General features: G+C 39.1%; 4 protein-coding genes, 1 long non-coding RNA gene and 1 pseudogene across 9 annotated transcripts in view; 4 read left to right on the top strand and 2 right to left on the bottom strand.

The window, feature by feature from the left end:
- cep104 (centrosomal protein 104) overlaps positions 1-2,994 on the top strand; it is a 38,201-nt gene extending 35,207 nt beyond the window's left edge. For 3 of the 4 annotated variants that reach the window (XM_016238455.1, XM_016238457.1, XM_016238456.1), the window contains exons 21-22: positions 37-127; positions 428-845. In XM_016238455.1, the coding sequence (XP_016093941.1) occupies positions 37-127; positions 428-588 (252 nt within the window). In that variant the 3' untranslated portion in view covers positions 589-845. Of the gene's footprint in view, positions 1-36; positions 128-427; positions 846-1,257 lie in introns of those variants that run through there. The other variant, XM_016238458.1, reaches the window with a different exon arrangement.
- Positions 2,995-5,652: 2,658 nt separating this feature from the next.
- LOC107555582 (UPF0688 protein C1orf174 homolog) lies at positions 5,653-6,355 on the top strand (the record flags this gene model as incomplete). The annotated part of the gene is made up of 2 exons (XM_016238428.1): positions 5,653-5,793; positions 5,957-6,355. Coding segments are annotated over 2 exons (540 nt in total), but the record flags the coding sequence as incomplete, so codon positions are not given.
- A 303-nt stretch (positions 6,356-6,658) lies between these two features.
- LOC107555588 (UDP-GlcNAc:betaGal beta-1,3-N-acetylglucosaminyltransferase 7-like) lies at positions 6,659-7,900 on the bottom strand. The gene has a single exon (XM_016238434.1). The coding sequence runs from the start codon at positions 7,898-7,900 to the stop codon at positions 6,677-6,679; it is 1,224 nt and encodes a 407-aa protein (XP_016093920.1). The 3' UTR covers positions 6,659-6,676.
- Positions 7,901-9,277: 1,377 nt separating this feature from the next.
- On the top strand, positions 9,278-13,122 carry LOC107555589 (UPF0688 protein C1orf174 homolog). 2 transcript variants are annotated; one of them, XM_016238436.1, is made up of 4 exons: positions 9,278-9,334; positions 9,821-9,898; positions 10,067-10,456; positions 11,968-13,122. In XM_016238436.1, the coding sequence occupies exons 3-4, from the start codon at positions 10,100-10,102 to the stop codon at positions 12,067-12,069; spliced, it is 459 nt and encodes a 152-aa protein (XP_016093922.1). In that variant the 5' UTR covers positions 9,278-9,334; positions 9,821-9,898; positions 10,067-10,099; the 3' UTR covers positions 12,070-13,122. The 2 variants fall into 2 exon arrangements, with proteins under 2 accessions (XP_016093922.1, XP_016093921.1); XM_016238435.1 differs by lacking the exons at positions 9,278-9,334; positions 9,821-9,898 and adding an exon at positions 9,916-9,969.
- Positions 13,123-14,772: 1,650 nt separating this feature from the next.
- Positions 14,773-15,911, bottom strand: LOC107555583 (DNA fragmentation factor subunit beta-like; annotated as a pseudogene).
- A 150-nt stretch (positions 15,912-16,061) lies between these two features.
- LOC107555601 (uncharacterized) overlaps positions 16,062-18,947 on the top strand; it is a 37,330-nt gene continuing 34,444 nt past the window's right edge. Inside the window, exon 1 of the long non-coding RNA XR_001605181.1 lies at positions 16,062-16,142. This is a non-coding gene — a long non-coding RNA (uncharacterized lncRNA). The remainder of the gene's footprint in view (positions 16,143-18,947) is intronic.

The following is an 18,947-nucleotide window of genomic DNA, read 5'->3' on the forward strand; positions in this document are numbered from 1 at the left end:
TACAGCAGTGTAACAGTGCATGTCTTGTATGTGCAGGGCTGGAAGTCTCACCTCATGGGAATTGAGGGTTGTAAACAGAACTCACGGAGGAGAGCGGTACAGCAGAGCACTCTCTCACACGCACAAGGTGATCATTCATCTCCTTTGGCCTCAATGAGACCTTTACAACCCCACGCTGTCCCCCACTGCCCCATAAAGCCCCTATAGATCCTAACTGCCCCACACAGCTTCCACAACGTACAGGAGCCCATCTGCCCCACGCGACCTCAGAGAGTCCCACAATGGGGCACACACTGCCTCTGAATAGGCTGTTCAATAAAGTATTATTTTGAATACTGTTTACTTTGGATATAGCATCGCACAATGCGTTTCTCATTAACTCCTCATGTGTTTGTGTGGTTGCGTTTCTCTTATTCTTTGCCTTCAGGAAAGACAGTCAGTACAGCTATAGCTAAGACAACAACGGTCATGTCCAAGGCTCGAGGGCTGGGCAGAGGCAGTCGCATCCCTGCTCCAGGTTCCAGGATCAACAGACGCACCAGAATTCTTCCAGGCAAGGCCTCTAGCCACCGACTACAACAGGCATAGCACACTACATGCTAACTCTAGTAGCTTTGCTGAAATAATCTCATATGAGTGATTCATAGCAAAAAAAAAAAAACACACACAAATCTACTTTATATCAGGTTTCAAATAATGCATTATTGCACTCTTATTGCTGTACTGATTTAGAAATATTCCTGTAAGATAGCAACATTATTATTCGAAGCACACATTATCTTTGCCACCTGATATAAAATGTACCCATTAATTAATGTAAAATATCTCAAATGTGTGTGTGTGTGTGTGTGTGTGTGTGTGAACAAAAATACTTGAGCTGAAAAACAGGTTTATGAGCAGATACACAGTTTGTATTTTGCTCTCTTTACCTTTTCAGTTGGATCACCTGGATTTTTTTTTTATCTATTTGAGAATTTTATTCTTGTATGTTGTTTTATACTTGTTTGTTTAGTGTGTGCGGTGCATGTGAATATTTTGTGATTGTAGCACTTTGATATTTAATGGTTTTTAAAGCATCATTAGCACCATAGCCAAACATAAAAAGTAGCCTTTGAAAAGAAAGCAAAAATTCTGTTCAAGAGATTTGAACCTTAGATTCTTATTGTATCTGATTCATATAATGCACTTACATTTCTTAAAGCACTCGCCTTGCAACATTTAGTTAACAAACAAACAAAAATGTTGTTTTTCTTGAAGAGGGCAAAGGCTAATTCAAGTCGCAGAACTGCCTTGGTGCTTCTCAGAGAATCAGGACTTGGAAAATGGATGTTGCCAATACATGAGGCCACTGCTGAGAGAATAAAGAGCCATAAGGGATGATGATGCTGTTACTAGACTATTATTTCAGATGTTTGGTCTTTGCATTTGCTTCAGTATTAGAGAAACTCTTGGCCTGTTTTGTTGGCGCGTAAATGGTTTTGTCTAGTGTGTGATGTGTTAAATCACTGGGTATCATCTGCATCAAACTGTGCTGTTCTATTGATTGTGTTAGAAATGAAATGCTTTAGTCCAGTTATGCTTATAAAATCATTGAGACCGAAGATATGAAACAACATAAAGTCAGTTTGAGTGGAACAGGCTAATCTTGTGCCTGAAATGCCATAATGTCACTTTTTAAAGTATTTGCATATAGTGAAGACTGAACATAGGTATGCAGTCAGAGTTTTCCAATTACGTGAGACATGATAGTCAAGGGACTTCAGGGAGGGAATTTTCAAGGTACAACCCCAATAGGCTTTAACAGTATGTTATACCGGAATAAAACAAACCAATTTAAATCTCAGGGAGTGATCGCAGCACAGAGGCGTTTTTTTTAAAGAATGTTTTCTGGTGTCATGGCTGACATAATGCATTGTCTGTAGCTTGTGCAGCTCACTGCTGAGACATGCATTATATAACTGACAAAAATCAACCCCTGCAGACATGATTTACTCATGTGGCATTACTTAGATGTCTAATATTTATTATAATATATTGTCACTTATTTATTGATTTAAATAAGTCAACCTGAACAGTTATTTCAGAGTGGAGAGAGTGATCTAAAAGTGACAAACTCAATTTGTTTGCACAGATGACTGACACATACCCAATAGTATTATTTTTTCAGTCAAAAGTATACATATTTATACTATTTAGATAATATATAGGTGATAATGGTAGAATATCATGTATTGTTTTTTTGTGGAGTAGAGCTTTTTTGTTGTTTGCTTTCATTTGGATTTAGGTCATAATGGTAATATATCATATATTGCTTTTTTTGTGGAGTAGAGCTTTTTTTGTTGTTTGCTTTCATTTGGATTTATTTTCATTATAGTAGCAGAATTAAGAAGCACGGCAGAGTCATATCATAGTAATCTGGAGGAGGTACCTGAAAATGTTGCACTACTGTTTGCTGTCAGAGTCCTCAAGGACATGATTGCAAACTTTTTTTGGGAACCCTACATGAATTTACCTGCAAATTAGAAAGTACTTTATAGGTGCAGTCTTAGTCTGGCCACTTTCTATTTTCCTCAGGTGTACAGTTCATAACTTTAATGTTGTCTGTACAGATTAAGTGTTTGCTCTTAGACATGCAATGAAGACAATTTAAGACATATGATGAAACAAGATTTAAAAGATTTATACCCCTCAGCTATATGTGCATTGATATCAACAGAAGCTAATATCTGCTTTGTAGCTTGTTAGAAGCGGTTTTAATAAATGTATTTGAATAAAGTTTTGTCACATGCTTGTTTTTTGATCTGTTAAAATACTCTAATGTAATAATGTAAAAATACAATTTAGCTTTGTAAAAGTTTTTGATTGTGACAAACACCAAACCAAAACAACACATCTGAAAAATGAAATGTTGATGGTGGTGTGTTTATCATGCAATGTTATTCACTCACAAATGAAATGATGCAGATCAATGTCATTTACTCACCCTCGTGTCATTTCAAACTTGTATGACTTACTTTCTTACATGGAACACCATTGAGAACATTTCAATTGAGTTGTTATTAAATTATGTTGAAGATGTAAGCACCATAGGAGTGAATAATGACTTCAATTTCAAACTGTTCCTCACACAAAGCTACCGTATGGTGCAGAGTGGCTTTAGAATATGTGGAAGATAGCGCATATCACACATTTAAAATAATTGTTCTATATAAATATATTTTTAAATGTCTTCCTGTGCTGGCAAATCTGTATTTTCAGCAGTCATTACTCCAGTTTTCAGTGTCACATGATCCTTCAGAAATCATTCTAATATGCAGGTGCTCAATAATTTTTATTTTTTTTGTGGAAATCGTGAAAGATATTTCAGGATTCTTTGATGAATAGAAATTTCAAATGAACCGCATATATTTAAAAAAAGAAATCTTTTGTAACATTATAAATGTCTATACTGTCACTTTTAAACAAATCTACTGTGCCCTTGCTGAATATAAGTAATAATTTCTTCAAAAAAATCTTACTGACCCCAAACATTTAAATGTTAGTGTATATAATTTTGTATGCTACCATACTTTGGGGAAAAAAAAGATTTTGTGTTTTAGACAGTCATTCTTTTGACTGTTTTCACTTTGAAACGTATGTTATATTTTCATGTGTTGTTTCTTTTTAGGTACGCCAGAAATGATGCAGATCAATGTCATTTACTCACCCTCGTGTCATTTCAAACTTGTATGACTTACTTTCTTACATGGAACACCATTGAGAACATTTCAATTGAGTTGTTATTAAATTATGTTGAAGATGTAAGCACCATAGGAGTGAATAATGACTTCAATTTCAAACTGTTCCTCACACAAAGCTACCGTATGGTGCAGAGTGACTTTAGAATATGTGGAATATAGCGCATATCACACATTCTAAACTTTTTAGAACGGGTTAATCATACTTTTATGGTGTTTAAAAGCTACAGTCTCCATTAGGACATTCAAAAATTATTCTAATGAATTTCTAGCTGTGTTTGGTGCATCATAATTGGCATAGAAATACATTTTAAATGTATGTTTGATTTTAGTAGATTAGCTTATATACGTTTTTTTTTGTGTCAAAAGTCAAGTTACACATGTGGTTAAGGTTGGTTTTAAACACCTGCTTTAACCCTCCTTCAATTCTTAACACTGAATTCTCTCCTTCTAAAATTCCAATATCATCTTTAACACACAGCTATTAAAACAGTAAACACACTAGCATACATGAAGACAAGAATCAAATAAATAATGAAGGTATTGCAGTGAAACATTTTCCAGGTTGGGCCAATTTACATGAGTTTTAAATGTTATTGTTTTAAATGTAAATATATATATAATCAATTAATTCCATTATTTGTTGGCCAAAACGGGTGTTACATATTTGTATGTTACCTTTTACATTAGCCTGTTGCCATTGGAGCATGTTGTCATAAAGGTACACTTGTTTATTTGGCATCTTTTTCCATTTATTTATATTATTATTTATTTTTTTCTGTGGGTTTTATCTTTTTAGCCAAGTCAAGGTATGTGTTTAGAATACTTGGAGGAAAAAAAATCCAATATTCACTGGAGTAAACACGGTTGAGCAAGGTCTATATGCTTATATAATATTCAAAAATGTATCGATTGGGTTTATATTTGTTCCCTGTAGATGATAAGACCATAATTGAAAGACTTGTGATTTATTACATTTGACAGTTGATAACGCAAGTAATCATCGTCTTTCCTTACAAAATCACAAAAAGAAAAGATGAAATACGTATTGTATTAATTGTAAATATTACAAATACGCTTCATTTGAAAAAAAAAATGCTCTCTGTCTTTATACTCATCTTATCATATTACAACTTGTCTGGCGCAGTTCAAGTCCTCGTTCTGAACAAGCCTCCACATTTGCAGCAGCTCCTGCGGAACGAGTTTGTGCACCACGATGAGGCTACGAAAGAAGCACGGCTCCCGGTTCAGACGAGTCACTTTACGCTTAATGATCCCAAATGTCCGGAAGGCCAGATGCAGCTCGGGGACGATCTTCAGCTTCAGAAGGCACATGCCCAGAAACACATCATCAATGGGGTAAAGCTCCACACTCTCAGAAACCGCAAAGAGCTTGCTGGCCACCAGAGAAGACATGAGAAATCCTCCTCCACCCAAATAAGGTGGATAGCGTTTATCATACAGCTCTTTGGGAATGAAATATTTACTCTGGCGGTTTCTGATCGGTTTGGCTTCGAAAATGGTGTCTCCTACAATGAGGTTTTCCACCCTGTTCTCCTCCACCCTAAAGCCAATTAGTTCCACCAGGTTCTTGGTGTGGACAAAAACGTCATCGTCCCCTTTGAACATTGCGCACCCCTTCTCTCCTGGTTGCGAACTAGACTGGTTCACATTTTTGTCCCAGTTCATTCAGTTTGTTCACGAACTAAATGATTCATTCATTTGGTTTGTTCACGAATGATGGCTAGTTTATTAAAAGGCATATTCGATAAGTGCTGTAGTCGGTCTTTTCAGGCAGAAAAGCAAAAAAAGGGACCTCATTAAACAAAAAAACGTGTCTTAGGATGGGAGTGAACAAAAGTCTAAATCTTTGTTCTAACGAAACGCCACTCAGTAGCACAAACGTAATTTGTGACGGGAAAACGTATGTATTTGTGATCATACAGTGTTCCTCATAAGCTGTGCTCTCTTGTTTCAGATTGTCGATGGGAGCCACAGACTGCGAGTGCGCGGCACTGTCTCTTTAAACGCGCCTGGTGTGAAAAGTTCAGTCAAGGTCAGTGTCAGTCTACCCAGCCCTCTCCTCCCCGCAGTTTCCTTCTGTCGGCTACAGTAAAGCGCTACAATGTAACAAGCTTTCTCACGATGTATCAGCCACGTCTAAAACCGCGCTGATATTGTATTTATTTATACATTTATTACTGGACTGTTATCCACAGAAGGCTGTGCGGAGGAGGGTTCTGCGCGGTTTGATGCAGAGATCGGCGTCTGATATCGCGAGCGCAGTGCAGCAGATGGCTGGCGACGGCGGCGAGGCCAAGCGTCTGCCAAAGAGACCGTTTCACGGCGAAGTAGAGGAGAACTCCAGCGCGACCATGAATGAAAACGTCAAAATGAAGCCCGGGAAAAAGACTCCGGCTGAACGGCGCGGTAAGGAGAACTCTGCCGCCAAGTGCACTGCTTTGACAAGCGGCTCTGCAGAGGCGAAGATGGACCAGACCGTAATTCACAGTCCCCAAACGCGAGAGGACCCGAGCATTTTCTTCGACGAGGACAGCAATCACATTTTCCCAGTGGAGCAGTTCTTTGGGAACATGGATGTTGTTCAGGTAAGCTGAACTGATTCAGAACACATGTTGTTATGATTCGGTATCAGTGCAGAAATGCAGCAAAATAGCGCTGTGTGAACTTAATTCCGAGCTGTGACCAGCAATTACGTTTGACTTTCAAGGTTCTAAAAAGAACTGATGTATTTAGAAAATATAATTTCATGTACAAACAGTTACAATTTCATGTGAACATTTTTACCCGTCTAGTGGAAATGGTCACGTGACCAGAGCTTTAAGTCTGTGTAGAGGCTCTATACCAGGTTAATTGTAAATATTACAAATACGCTTCATTTGAAAAAAAAAATGCTCTCTGTCTTTATACTCATCTTATCATATTACAACTTGTCTGGCGCAGTTCAAGTCCTCGTTCTGAACAAGCCTCCACATTTGCAGCAGCTCCTGCGGAACGAGTTTGTGCACCACGATGAGGCTACGAAAGAAGCACGGCTCCCGGTTCAGACGAGTCACTTTACGCTTAATGATCCCAAATGTCCGGAAGGCCAGATGCAGCTCGGGGACGATCTTCAGCTTCAGAAGGCACATGCCCAGAAACACATCATCAATGGGGTAAAGCTCCACACTCTCAGAAACCGCAAAGAGCTTGCTGGCCACCAGAGAAGACATGAGAAATCCTCCTCCACCCAAATAAGGTGGATAGCGTTTATCATACAGCTCTTTGGGAATGAAATATTTACTCTGGCGGTTTCTGATCGGTTTGGCTTCGAAAATGGTGTCTCCTACAATGAGGTTTTCCACCCTGTTCTCCTCCACCCTAAAGCCAATTAGTTCCACCAGGTTCTTGGTGTGGACAAAAACGTCATCGTCCCCTTTGAAGATGAAGGGAACTCCACTGCAGTAGATGTTGAACCATCTCAGAAAGTTCACCTCCTTTAAGGTGAGGTTGAAGAAGGTGTCCATAAAGTCCCACTGTAAGATGTCCCCGTAGGCACGGTCTTCATATTGGACCAGGGCTTGTAAATTTCGCGCGTCTTTGCCAGTGGCTGGAGTGCCTAATAAAAATAGTGTTTTGATTTTCAAGCCCTGGATTTCTTGCTCCTTTCCCCAGGTCTGCCTCACGGCTTCTCGCCGGTCATGCTCTTCGATAACCGATTTGACCACAACCAGAACATCCACATCACCGCTGCACTTCTCCGGGTGATTCAGCAACATTGGGTAGTATCTGCAATGTCTGTGCAGGACAAATTCGTGAAATTTTGGGCTCAAACGACGAAACCAGGCTTGGGTCTTCATCGTCGAATTTTCACGACACTGAATTTGATCCACGTCCCATTTTCTTGGCATGGGTTGTCCCACCGGCGCCAAGCCATTACCGTTGGATGAATTTTCAATGGCCTTTATGCTTTTACATGTGGGGCCACACCATTTGCGTTTCACGTCGACTTTGATATCTTTGAAATTCGTGTCCACTGTTATTAACTTCTGAAGCATCAGTAAAGTGGCAAAAACCAAAGTCAGGCTGACCGCAGTCCTTAAATTCTTTTTCTTTCGAAAGAAGAATTCCATTACGCACATGCTCCTCAGAGAGCAGTCCATTCGGGTGGCCAGTGGATTTGTCATGAAAAGTCAGCCAGGTCCGCTGTAATTAATTTCCCAAGTGTTATGGAAATATAAACATGAGCGAATAGTCCATAAAAAGGCATTTTGATAAAGCTTAAAAACTGTCTTCTCCACTTTCTTTCGTTTTAGTCTCTTGTCCCGTCGTCACTAATTGTCGCAACAGGTTCTTCTCGCTTCAAGTTCCATCGTTGAACTGCTGAAAATGGGAGGCAGTCATCCTGTAAAACAATCGTCTGTCTGCCCTCCTCTCTCCTCCACCTTAACGACACCTACCTGCTACAGGATCTCTGGTTACAAACGACAGCTGTGCAAGCGTAGTAAATGAGGGTCCCCAAGAGGAGTTTGAGTGAGAACTAGGCTACTTACTTATTCAATGTATGTAAATATTGGAGTTGAAGTAACTTCTCGTATTTTTAAAGGTTTGCAACCCACTTTTTACGTCCCTCTCACAAGCACACTCAGAAAGATGCTCGAAGATGTCAAGAAGTTGATTAGCACTAAACTCATAATTTTAGTATTGAGCTCCACCGTGTGGTTCATAGCATTAGAGTCAGTCAACACGAATTTAACGGCATGATTCTCAGAATTTACAATAGGCTACGGCTACGCCACGACACATAGTAGGCTACTGCATATGAAATGAGATTGTACGGTGGCCGAGAGAGCTCAACGCGCTGCAACTTAAGAAAACACATGCAAATTGAAAAAACACCTTTCAGTGTGAAATTTCGTTTATTAGGATAGGCCACTAAAACAACGTTAATTCACCGTTTTGGCAAGAGTCTCGCTTTGAGCTTGGTGCCTTGTCTTGTAGAATTATAATCAAGTTGTTTTTCACGGGTTGTTTTATAAACGTAAGTTTGTTAACTTTTTTTCCAGCATAGTGGTTGGGGATTTTGAATCATTTAGTGAGTCGAATCTTTTGAATCAGTTTAATAGAAAGATCCGTTTACGAATCCGTATCCGTTTACGAGTCGAAAATCGTATCTTTTAAGTTTTACATGTTCATTGCGCACCCCTTCTCTCCTGGTTGCGAACTAGACTGGTTCACATTTTTGTCCCAGTTCATTCAGTTTGTTCACGAACTAAATGATTACCTCTATAATGACACTTCTTCTTAGCAAGTTATATTTCAGTGGACTTGACAAGAGCATTCCAAACTTGTGTACCCCCTTCCCTGGCTGTCTTGTCACTGTCTGGCTGCGATGTGGCGAATGCACATTTAATAGACCTGTTTAAAGTCTGTAGCTAGCTGTGAAACGGCAGGCTCTGCAGAGTTATAAAGTCAACAGCTGCTCTCTTGACCCGATGAAAAGCAATTCACCGTTTTGGCAAGAGTCTCGCTTTGAGCTTGGTGCCTTGTCTTGTAGTATTATAATCAAGTTGTTTTTCACGGGTTGTTTTATAAACGTAAGTTTGTTAACTTTTTTTCCAGCATAGTGGTTGGGGATTTTGAATCATTTAGTGAGTCGAATCTTTTGAATCAGTTTAATAGAAAGATCCGTTTACGAGTCGAAAATCGTATCTTTTAAGTTTTACATGTTCATTGCGCACCCCTTCTCTCCTGGTTGCGAACTAGACTGGTTCACATTTTTGTCCCAGTTCATTCAGTTTGTTCACGAACTAAATGATTCATTCATTTGGTTTGTTCACGAATGATGGCTAGTTTATTAAAAGGCATATTCGATAAGTGCTGTAGTCGGTCTTTTCAGGCAGAAAAGCAAAAAAAGGGACCTCATTAAACAAAAAAACGTGTCTTAGGATGGGAGTGAACAAAAGTCTAAATCTTTGTTCTAACGAAACGCCACTCAGTAGCACAAACGTAATTTGTGACGGGAAAACGTATGTATTTGTGATCATACAGTGTTCCTCATAAGCTGTGCTCTCTTGTTTCAGATTGTCGATGGGAGCCACAGACTGCGAGTGCGCGGCACGGTCTCTTTAAACGCGCCTGGTGTGAAAAGTTCAGTCAAGGTCAGTGTCAGTCTACCCAGCCCTCTCCTCCCCGCAGTTTCCTTCTGTCGGCTACAGTAAAGCGCTACAATGTAACAAGCTTTCTCACGATGTATCAGCCACGTCTAAAACCGCGCTGATATTTTATTGTTTACATGTATACAATTATTACTGGTCTTTTATCCACAGAAGGCTGTGCGGAGGAGGGTTCTGCGCGGTTTGATGCAGAGATCGGCGTCTGATATCGCGAGCGCAGTGCAGCAGATGGCTGGCGACGGCGGCGAGGCCAAGCGTCTGCCAAAGAGACCGTTTCACGGCGAAGTAGAGGAGAACTCCAGCGCGACCATGAATGAAAACGTCAAAATGAAGCCCGGGAAAAAGACTCCGGCTGAACGGCGCGGTAAGGAGAACTCTGCCGCCAAGTGCACTGCTTTGACAAGCGGCTCTGCAGAGGCGAAGATGGACCAGACCGTAATTCACAGTCCCCAAACGCGAGAGGACCCGAGCATTTTCTTCGACGAGGACAGCAATCACATTTTCCCAGTGGAGCAGTTCTTTGGGAACATGGATGTTGTTCAGGTAAGCTGAACTGATTCAGAACACATGTTGTTATGATTCGGTATCAGTGCAGAAATGCAGCAAAATAGCGCTGTGTGAACTTAATTCCGAGCTGTGACCAGCAATTACGTTTGACTTTCAAGGTTCTAAAAAGAACTGATGTATTTAGAAAATATAATTTCATGTACAAACAGTTACAATTTCATGTGAACATTTTTACCCGTCTAGTGGAAATGGTCACGTGACCAGAGCTTTACGTCTGTGTAGAGGCTCTATGCTATAGTATCAAATCGATATATAGTAAAGTGTTAATTTATTATTAATTGAAATGTCTCATGGATTAGTTATGATACATGTCAGTTAATAAACTCGTTGCCCAGTTTTGAATATAAAAAGAGAAAAAATAAAAATTATATTTAATGATAATATAAAATTAATATATATGTGAAGAGTTCAGATGCAAAAGCCTCTTAAGTGCCGTTTGAAATTTTCTTATGAAATGAGCAGTTTATCAGGCTCCTATGTTTATGTTCAGTTATTTCACTTTTATGGCAATGAAAATAACCCATTGATTCTATAGTATCAAATCGATATATAGTAAAGTGTTAATTTATTATTAATTGAAATGTCTCATGGATCAGTTATAATACATGTCAGTTAAGAAACTCGTTGCCCAGTTTTGAATATAAAAAGAGAAAAAATAAAAATGATATTTAATGATAATATAAAATTTATATATATGTGAAGAGTTCAGATGCAAAAGCCTCTTAAGTGCCGTTTGAAATTTTCTTATGAAATGAGCAGTTTATCAGGCTCCTATGTTTATGTTCAGTTATTTCACTTTTATGGCAATGAAAATAACCCATTGATTATTGATAGCCATTAAAGTGAAATTACTAAACCTACACATAGGAGCTATATATATATATATATGCATACACGCGCACACACACACACAATTGTAGATTTCAAAGTTACATGAATTAAAAGTCCCCCCTACACAACTGATTTTATCAATATTACTTATTTATTTTTTTACTTTATTGCTTGCTACTTTCTTTTGAATCTATATTTGACCCCATTGTTATAACAGTAATGGAGGAAAAAAACATTTTTGTTTGTTTTTAGAAAAGACATGTAGTTTTATTTAATTGGGATATAAAAGAAGAAATACATTAGCTTTAAAAAAATGGAATTAAATGCTTTAAATATCAGTTGACGGCCCATGCAGGATGTGAACTTTCATGGCCCTTTGCCCCAGAAACATAACTCTGGTCTAAGTTAAGCTTCCAGATAAATAACATACAGCCAGATGTCTTTGTTTGCACACAGTAATCCTAAAATATTGAGGTTAATACAAGATCATGTAGGATTATTGCAATGAATGCCTGTTGATGCTTAATTGGGTGTCAAAGCGCAGCAGGTGTCTGATTTCGTGATGCATAAACTCAATAGCCAACTATATTAATTAATGCAGTTTTAATGTGTGAATGTGGCTTTGTTTTAAAAGAGACTGACCTGATTTGTTGCAGGATTCCCCAAGCAGAACCCCAGGAAGCAAGAGAATGAGTCGAAGAGAGTACAGGAGCATGCATTACTATGCCAAAGAGGACAGTGAAGACGAGCAGCTATGAGGACACAATTCCTCTCACAGTCACTCAATCTGTCTGCCACTGACAGGGAAGGAGTTTTATGCTGGTAAAATTGACTTGATTGTTTTAAAGCAAGCTATTTTATTCCGAAAGCCTTCTTAACATTTGAGCTACACTGAGATGCACTGCGTTGATTTATCAGTTTTAATGAGGTACATCAACTAGGGCAAAAATTTTTATTAGTGCATCCCTAATTATAAACTTAAGAACATTATATATGTGCCACACTAAACGAATGTACATTAAGAGGGTTTTGTGCGAGCTAAAACCATCATGTTATTAGGGTTTGTGCTGAAAGAAAGCTATAATTTCTGTAACTTTCTGTACACTGGGTTTTCTACCACTAGTCCTTTACTAATGTGCTCTGAAATCAACAAATACAGTTTTATCAGTCAAGTGCCTCAAATTTGCTGTTTAGACTTTGAAAGCAATTTGAACATTAGCTTGGACATTATGAATTTGGCACTTTTAAACATTCTTTGTTGAGAATGAATAGATTTGTTTTGGGAAAAAAAACACTTAATACTTCAGATTTGGTGCTGTATAAATTAAAATTAAAGCATGTAGCTATTTTGTTCTTTGATATGTTTATGATGTAAAGATCTTTATATTGGTTAGTATCTCAGATTAAGAGGCTATTATTGTTAGATATGAAAAGTTGTCATTTTAAACCAACAATTTCAAACTGTATTATGCATGTGGCTTCACCAGAAATTAGATTTGTCTGTATATGATGATATTTGTATAATCTTATTGAACAGAATTTGCACTAACTTCACGAGTGGCTCAAAGATGTAACATTTTAAAATGCAGTTTCTCTTCTACTCTGTACAAATTATGAGGTAAAAATTGTAGAAAGTTTATATTTTTCTATTGAAGTGATAAACCAATTGCTAATTTTTTTTTTTGCTACCAAATGCTTTGTATGTATATGACATACAATTTTTGTGAACATATTTAATGGCAAATCATCCGTGTATTATCATGTGAAAGCTACAATACTCCGTCCAGAGAAAATAAACCTCATTAACAGCTTTGGAAAACATCTTTTTCAATAAAGGCTTGAGTATATTTTGTACAGTAAATAAGGCTATTGTTTGTTGATGGAAGTACTACGAACATTAACTGTACAAGATGCCCTGTTCCTACACATGGAACACTCTTTTCAAAGACATTTGGTGCTTAAAATAAACCAATACAAATTTTAATATAAAATCGGTCACAGTTATAAAACCCTGAAAAATGTTTTCACATAATTTAAACAGAAATGGTTCTTTGGTACAAAAATTGGTATATAACTGAAACTAAAAGTTACAATTAAAAATGTGTGTACCTGAAGCACAATATAACCTCTTAATAAGATCAAATGGCCCTGAGGACCTCAGTACTTGCATCAGTGCTTGTGATTCACCAAAGCTGAAACTTTCACACTCACCCCTTGTCCAAATACCCACACTTGCAGTCTTAGCCACTTGAGAGCGTGTGCGCGCGACTGTCCTAGGTCTTAAAAACGCCAGAGCGCAGTGCCCTTAACGCACACTAAATCCACACTATCTCGAATACCGCTCCGGAGTGCTATTCGAGGCTTAGTGTATCCCATCATGCATCACGTTCTGGAAAGAAATCGTGAGACTTTTTGCCGAGAGGTCACGGAAACCTTTCCAATGCAAGTTAAATATTAATATAATAATTAGATAATACATATAATTTGGTAGAAAAACAGTGTTTTTACGTTTTATTGGTGCAAAGATGAGTAGTGGTGATATTTATTTTGTACAACATTTTCAACTGCTTTTTATCACTTAATTTGAAGCACCACAAATTAAAATTGTCATGTTATAGGGACTACTGAACAGACATTTAGAAGTTGATTTTAAAATGCAAAGTATTTAAAATCTAAATAAAGCTATGTAAACACTTGCGTTTTTACAACACTAGAAGTGTGTCCCATCAGGTAATGAAAAGTTCGAGACACACTTGTGGTCTTCATCCTCACTTGAACACTTGGGCTAAATACAGGAAATACATACAAGTAGTCAAGTGGTCATGTGCAAAGACCACAAGTGTAGGTATTTGGACAAGGCATAAGGCTGGCTGCACACTAGACGATTTTAAGGCCGATTTGCACCCCCGAACGATCAGAGGATGTGGCCCGATTCGCAGCTTGTCGCAAGCGATTTTTTTGTCCAACAAATCCTCCATTGTGTGGTGTCATTACGATTATTTATCTGCTCCTGATCGAGACGGAGTGTCCCCGAACTCGAATCGTAAATATCAAACATGTTTGATATTTATGACTCTTGATGGGCTGCCTCTGACGTGATACCCGCGATAGCCAATGAGAGCGAGCAAGCGTCACCTACCGGATGTTGCGTGCTTCTATAGCTGAAACTTGGCAGCCACAAACATGCCATGAAAGCAGAATAAATCACCCATATTCTTTTCACTGTGAAACATAACGCGCATCAGGAGAGCCAGCTGATAACGTTGATTGTCCTCTATTTGTTTTTCTTCTCTCCTCACGAGATCTCGTGTCACTGTGAAATCATTCCTACAATCGACAAGTGTGTGGTCTCGCGGTCTGGTCAAATCATCTAGTGTGTGCGTTCAGAGGATTATAAGGCTACAAATCTTCATGTCTGTGGTCTCCCATGGTTTTAAAATCGTTTCAGATTTGAAAATCGTCTAGTGTGTCCCAGGCCTAAACTGCATATTTCATAAGAGGATTATGGATGTGCTTTCATTTCACAGTCCTCCTTTAAAGTGAAGTGACATGTGACCAAGTATGGTGATCCATATTTGGAATTAGTGCTCTGCATTTAACCCATCCAAAGTGTACACACACAGCAGTGACCCTCCTGACCCGTTTGTAGATTTTTCGGGAGTCACAGCTGAGCTCATGGGCCCCTTTCTTGTGGCAGACGATATGAACGAGCTTGAGATTTTCCCTTGTGAATAGCAGTTTGTAGAAATAATCCATGTTTATATCGCCGCTCTTATTGCCCTTCAGTGCCTCAGCGAATGTGGGGATGACAGTCCTTTTCTTTTCTATCCTAAAAAACACCAGCTCTATGATTTCAGAATGTTATTCCTTATCCCTAAAATGTATTTTAAAATGTTATCTTTATCAGAATGGCTAAATACAGATATTTTGAAATGTACATCAAGATTTACGTGTACTTAAATGCGTTTTTATTTGAACATTTACATTTGAGATTTACTACTCACAGGTGGTCCAGATTCCAGGCTCCAGTACGGGTTTATTGAGTGAAGAAATGCGCATGGTTCTCATCAAAGGCACCCTGTTAGCGCAAAAGGCTTTTAGAATCTTACACAAACAGGAACTACTGACAAAGCAGTGATTGACAGATGTTTTATTTTTTCCTTCAAAGAAAAATGATGCTATAATGAACTAAATAAGACTCATTAGAAATGACACCTGGCAGGTGAACCAGCCCTCTTGAGTGCAGAGCCTGTGGATGTCCCTCTCCGATCTGTCGACATAGGTGCCATTATACCGTGCAGCCTTCAGCTTCTCTGCCGGGATCTCCACCACCTTTTTATATTCACTTTTTGTCTTGGCATTTGGAATAGTCTGCGTATATCCATCAACCTACAGACAGTGAACAATACATCTCCTTCAGAATAGCGGCAGGCCTCCTTTGCTGCATGAAATAAATGATAAACTCCACTAAATAAAATAAATATCTTCAATATTTCAGTGCCGTTTGTCACACCTCTTTCAAATATCCTCGTATTCTGCTCTCACAGTTATACTTAATATAAGCAGACTTGGTTTTAAACCGGGCATCAATACCTGACATATAGACATGAGAAAAAAATGAAAAAATAAAACCGTACAAATATTCGCAGTGCGAAACAGAACTTGGATCAAAGCACCATCGAGCCACACGGTGGCGGTATATGGCAGCCCTGCACTTTTCAGCGACAAAATGCTCTTTAACTCACCCTGGCAACGGCTGACAGACGCCATGGCAACCACTACAGAGAGATTCCCTTCCTGACAACTAGCTGAGCCCGCATTTTCATTATATGTAAGTTATTATTATTATGAAAGTAACAGTGCGTAGAGCCTGTCAGAAATAGTTATTGTGTAAAATTAGCCTAGTTACATGCGACATGCGTTAGCAGGAGAAAAGAAAGAGAGTTGTGTACTGCAGAGACTGAAATTAATGAGCAGCCTAAAAAGTCTCTGCGTGATTTAGCTTCGCATTTCGTCAATATTCCGGATTTGATTTTAATTAAGTAACAAGCACTTCACTTCGCCTACGGGAATGATTTAACAACATGTGAAGCTTTTTGGCGTTTTCAGGGATGTTTGCCAGGGGACATTAACCCTCACTGACCGACCCCTTTTAAAGGGATAGTTCACCCAAAAATGAAAATTCTGTCATTAATTACTCACCCTCGTGTTGTTCCAAACCCGTAAGACCTTCGTTCATCTTCGGAACACAAGTTAAGATATTTTTGATGAAATCTGAGGGCTCTCTGACCCTCCCATAGACAGCAAGGTAACTACCACGTTCAAGGTCCAGAAAAGTACCAAGATGATCGACAAAGTACTCCATGTAACATCAGTGGTTCAACTGTAAAGTTACGAAGCTACGAGAATACTTTTTTGTGCAAAGAAAACAAAAATAACGCTTTGAACTTGCGGACGCGCGTTCACGACAGTACCATGATGCGAGCGTGTGGCGGCGCCAGCGCTGACCCAGATCCGGCGTGATGACGTCATTACGCCGGATCTGGGTTTGGCTTGCCGCGATAGACGGTGCTGATGGTGATACCGGTGTTAAGCCGCAAAACTGGTTACGTCACTTGCCCACCGCGTCACCGACCCCCACCGTCGTTTTAATTTTAGTATCGGTATCGGTGCATCTCTATTTTATATACACGCTAAAATGAGTTTGACGTTGCTTTCAAGTAACTGCCGCTAATTCGAAAGTGAAAGTAAAATGCGCACGGCGCTTTTAAGCTATTTAAAAGCGAAGGAAAGCGAGGAAAAGAGGAAAAATTCAAACGAACAATTGCTTTACTTCGAATTGCCGCTATTTGAAAGTGAACGTAAAATTTTGTTATAAAATTTATACCGGTGATACCGGTATTACCGGTGTTGTCACACGTCGATTAACCGGTGGGAAAATTTCCTCACCATCACAACCCTAATCTGGGTCAGCGTCGCCACACGCTCCCGTCATGGTACTGTCGTGAACGCGACTCGTGATCTTAAATTGTGTTCCGAAGATGAACGAAGGTCTTACGGTTTCCAACAGCAGGAGGGTGAGTAATTAATGACAGAATTTTCATTTTTGGGTGAACTAACCCGTTAAGAAACGTTCCCTTGTTGATTAATAGTTGTGAAGAAACTCCGCACATGTCTGACTGGAAAAACGCTTTCTTGAGAAACCGCGTGATCCCGCCTCACAGTCAAACAGATAGGCAAGCACCAGGATCTTCTCAAGGTCTACAGCTGGTCTTCAAACAGATTGATGGACTTCACGTAAAACAGATGTTTATACATGCTATGGAAAAGTTAAGATGTATTGTTAGATTGTGTTACTAGTCATAATTTCTCATATTTTCACTTTTAACCATCAGGTGTACCCAGTGCTTGAAGTGGGAAAAAAGAAGTGCCGGTGTTGTGCCCAATTTTGACCCCCGTGGGAAAATTTCCTCACCATCACAACCCTAATCTGGGTCAGCGTCGCCACACGCTCCCGTCATGGTACTGTCGTGAACGCGACTCGTGATCTTAAATTGTGTTCCGAAGATGAACGAAGGTCTTACGGTTTCCAACAGCAGGAGGGTGAGTAATTAATGACAGAATTTTCATTTTTGGGTGAACTAACCCGTTAAGAAACGTTCCCTTGTTGATTAATAGTTGTGAAGAAACTCCGCACATGTCTGACTGGAAAAACGCTTTCTTGAGAAACCGCGTGATCCCGCCTCACAGTCAAACAGATAGGCAAGCACCAGGATCTTCTCAAGGTCTACAGCTGGTCTTCAAACAGATTGATGGACTTCACGTAAAACAGATGTTTATACATGCTATGGAAAAGTTAAGATGTATTGTTAGATTGTGTTACTAGTCATAATTTCTCATATTTTCACTTTTAACCATCAGGTGTACCCAGTGCTTGAAGTGGGAAAAAAGAAGTGCCGGTGTTGTGCCCAATTTTGACCCCCTGCCAAATTATTACCCCCCTCGTTCAATTCGCTACCTGATTGGCTAATCCTAACCCCTCCCCCACACCTACTCCTAAACCTACCAATACTGGGGGAGGAGGGTCTGGCAGGGGGTCAGAATTGGGTGCAACAACGGTACCATTTTTTATAATTCACAATGTATGTATAGTGCCACAATCAATCAATAATTAAATAAAAGTTTTCAATACAAATTAGCACAAGTCAATCTGCGATACCAAACAGTACCACAGGGAGACGCCAAAGACCACTAAACCTACTATATGGATCCATTCAGAATCGCTAAACCTCTGACCACCTTCAGCCAGCGTCTATTATAAAACACTCTTGCTTTTAAGCCAAAAACACGCTGAACAGAATAATTGAATGACATCTGGACGTAAGTCACTATTCTCTCCACAATCTCTGATGAAAATGTAAACGCTATATAAATCGCGATTCATTCGATTCTTAGCGTTTTAAATCAATTACTGTCCGAAATCGGCGATTCACGATTCAAAAGTCATGTTTCAAGATCGATGCATATGCATCGTCAGGGTTTGTAATCGATGCATCGATAAAACGTGTGAATCGTTACACCCCTAATATATATATATATATATATATATATATATATATATATATATATATATATA

The sequence above is a fragment of the Sinocyclocheilus grahami genome, unplaced genomic scaffold (assembly GCF_001515645.1).
Source record: "Sinocyclocheilus grahami isolate Dianchi unplaced genomic scaffold, SAMN03320097.WGS_v1.1 scaffold539.1, whole genome shotgun sequence".
In the NCBI taxonomy this organism is placed as follows: Eukaryota; Metazoa; Chordata; class Actinopteri; order Cypriniformes; family Cyprinidae; genus Sinocyclocheilus; species Sinocyclocheilus grahami.

Coding starts and splice junctions, on each gene's coding strand:
- LOC107555588 (XM_016238434.1), bottom strand. CDS start 7,900: ATGGACTGCTCTCTGAGGAGCATGTGCGTAATGGAATTCTTCTTTCGA.
- LOC107555589 (XM_016238436.1), top strand. CDS start 10,100: ATGCAGAGATCGGCGTCTGATATCGCGAGCGCAGTGCAGCAGATGGCT. Junction 10,457..11,967: donor GGAACATGGATGTTGTTCAG/GTAAGCTGAACT, acceptor GATTTGTTGCAG/GATTCCCCAAGCAGAACCCC.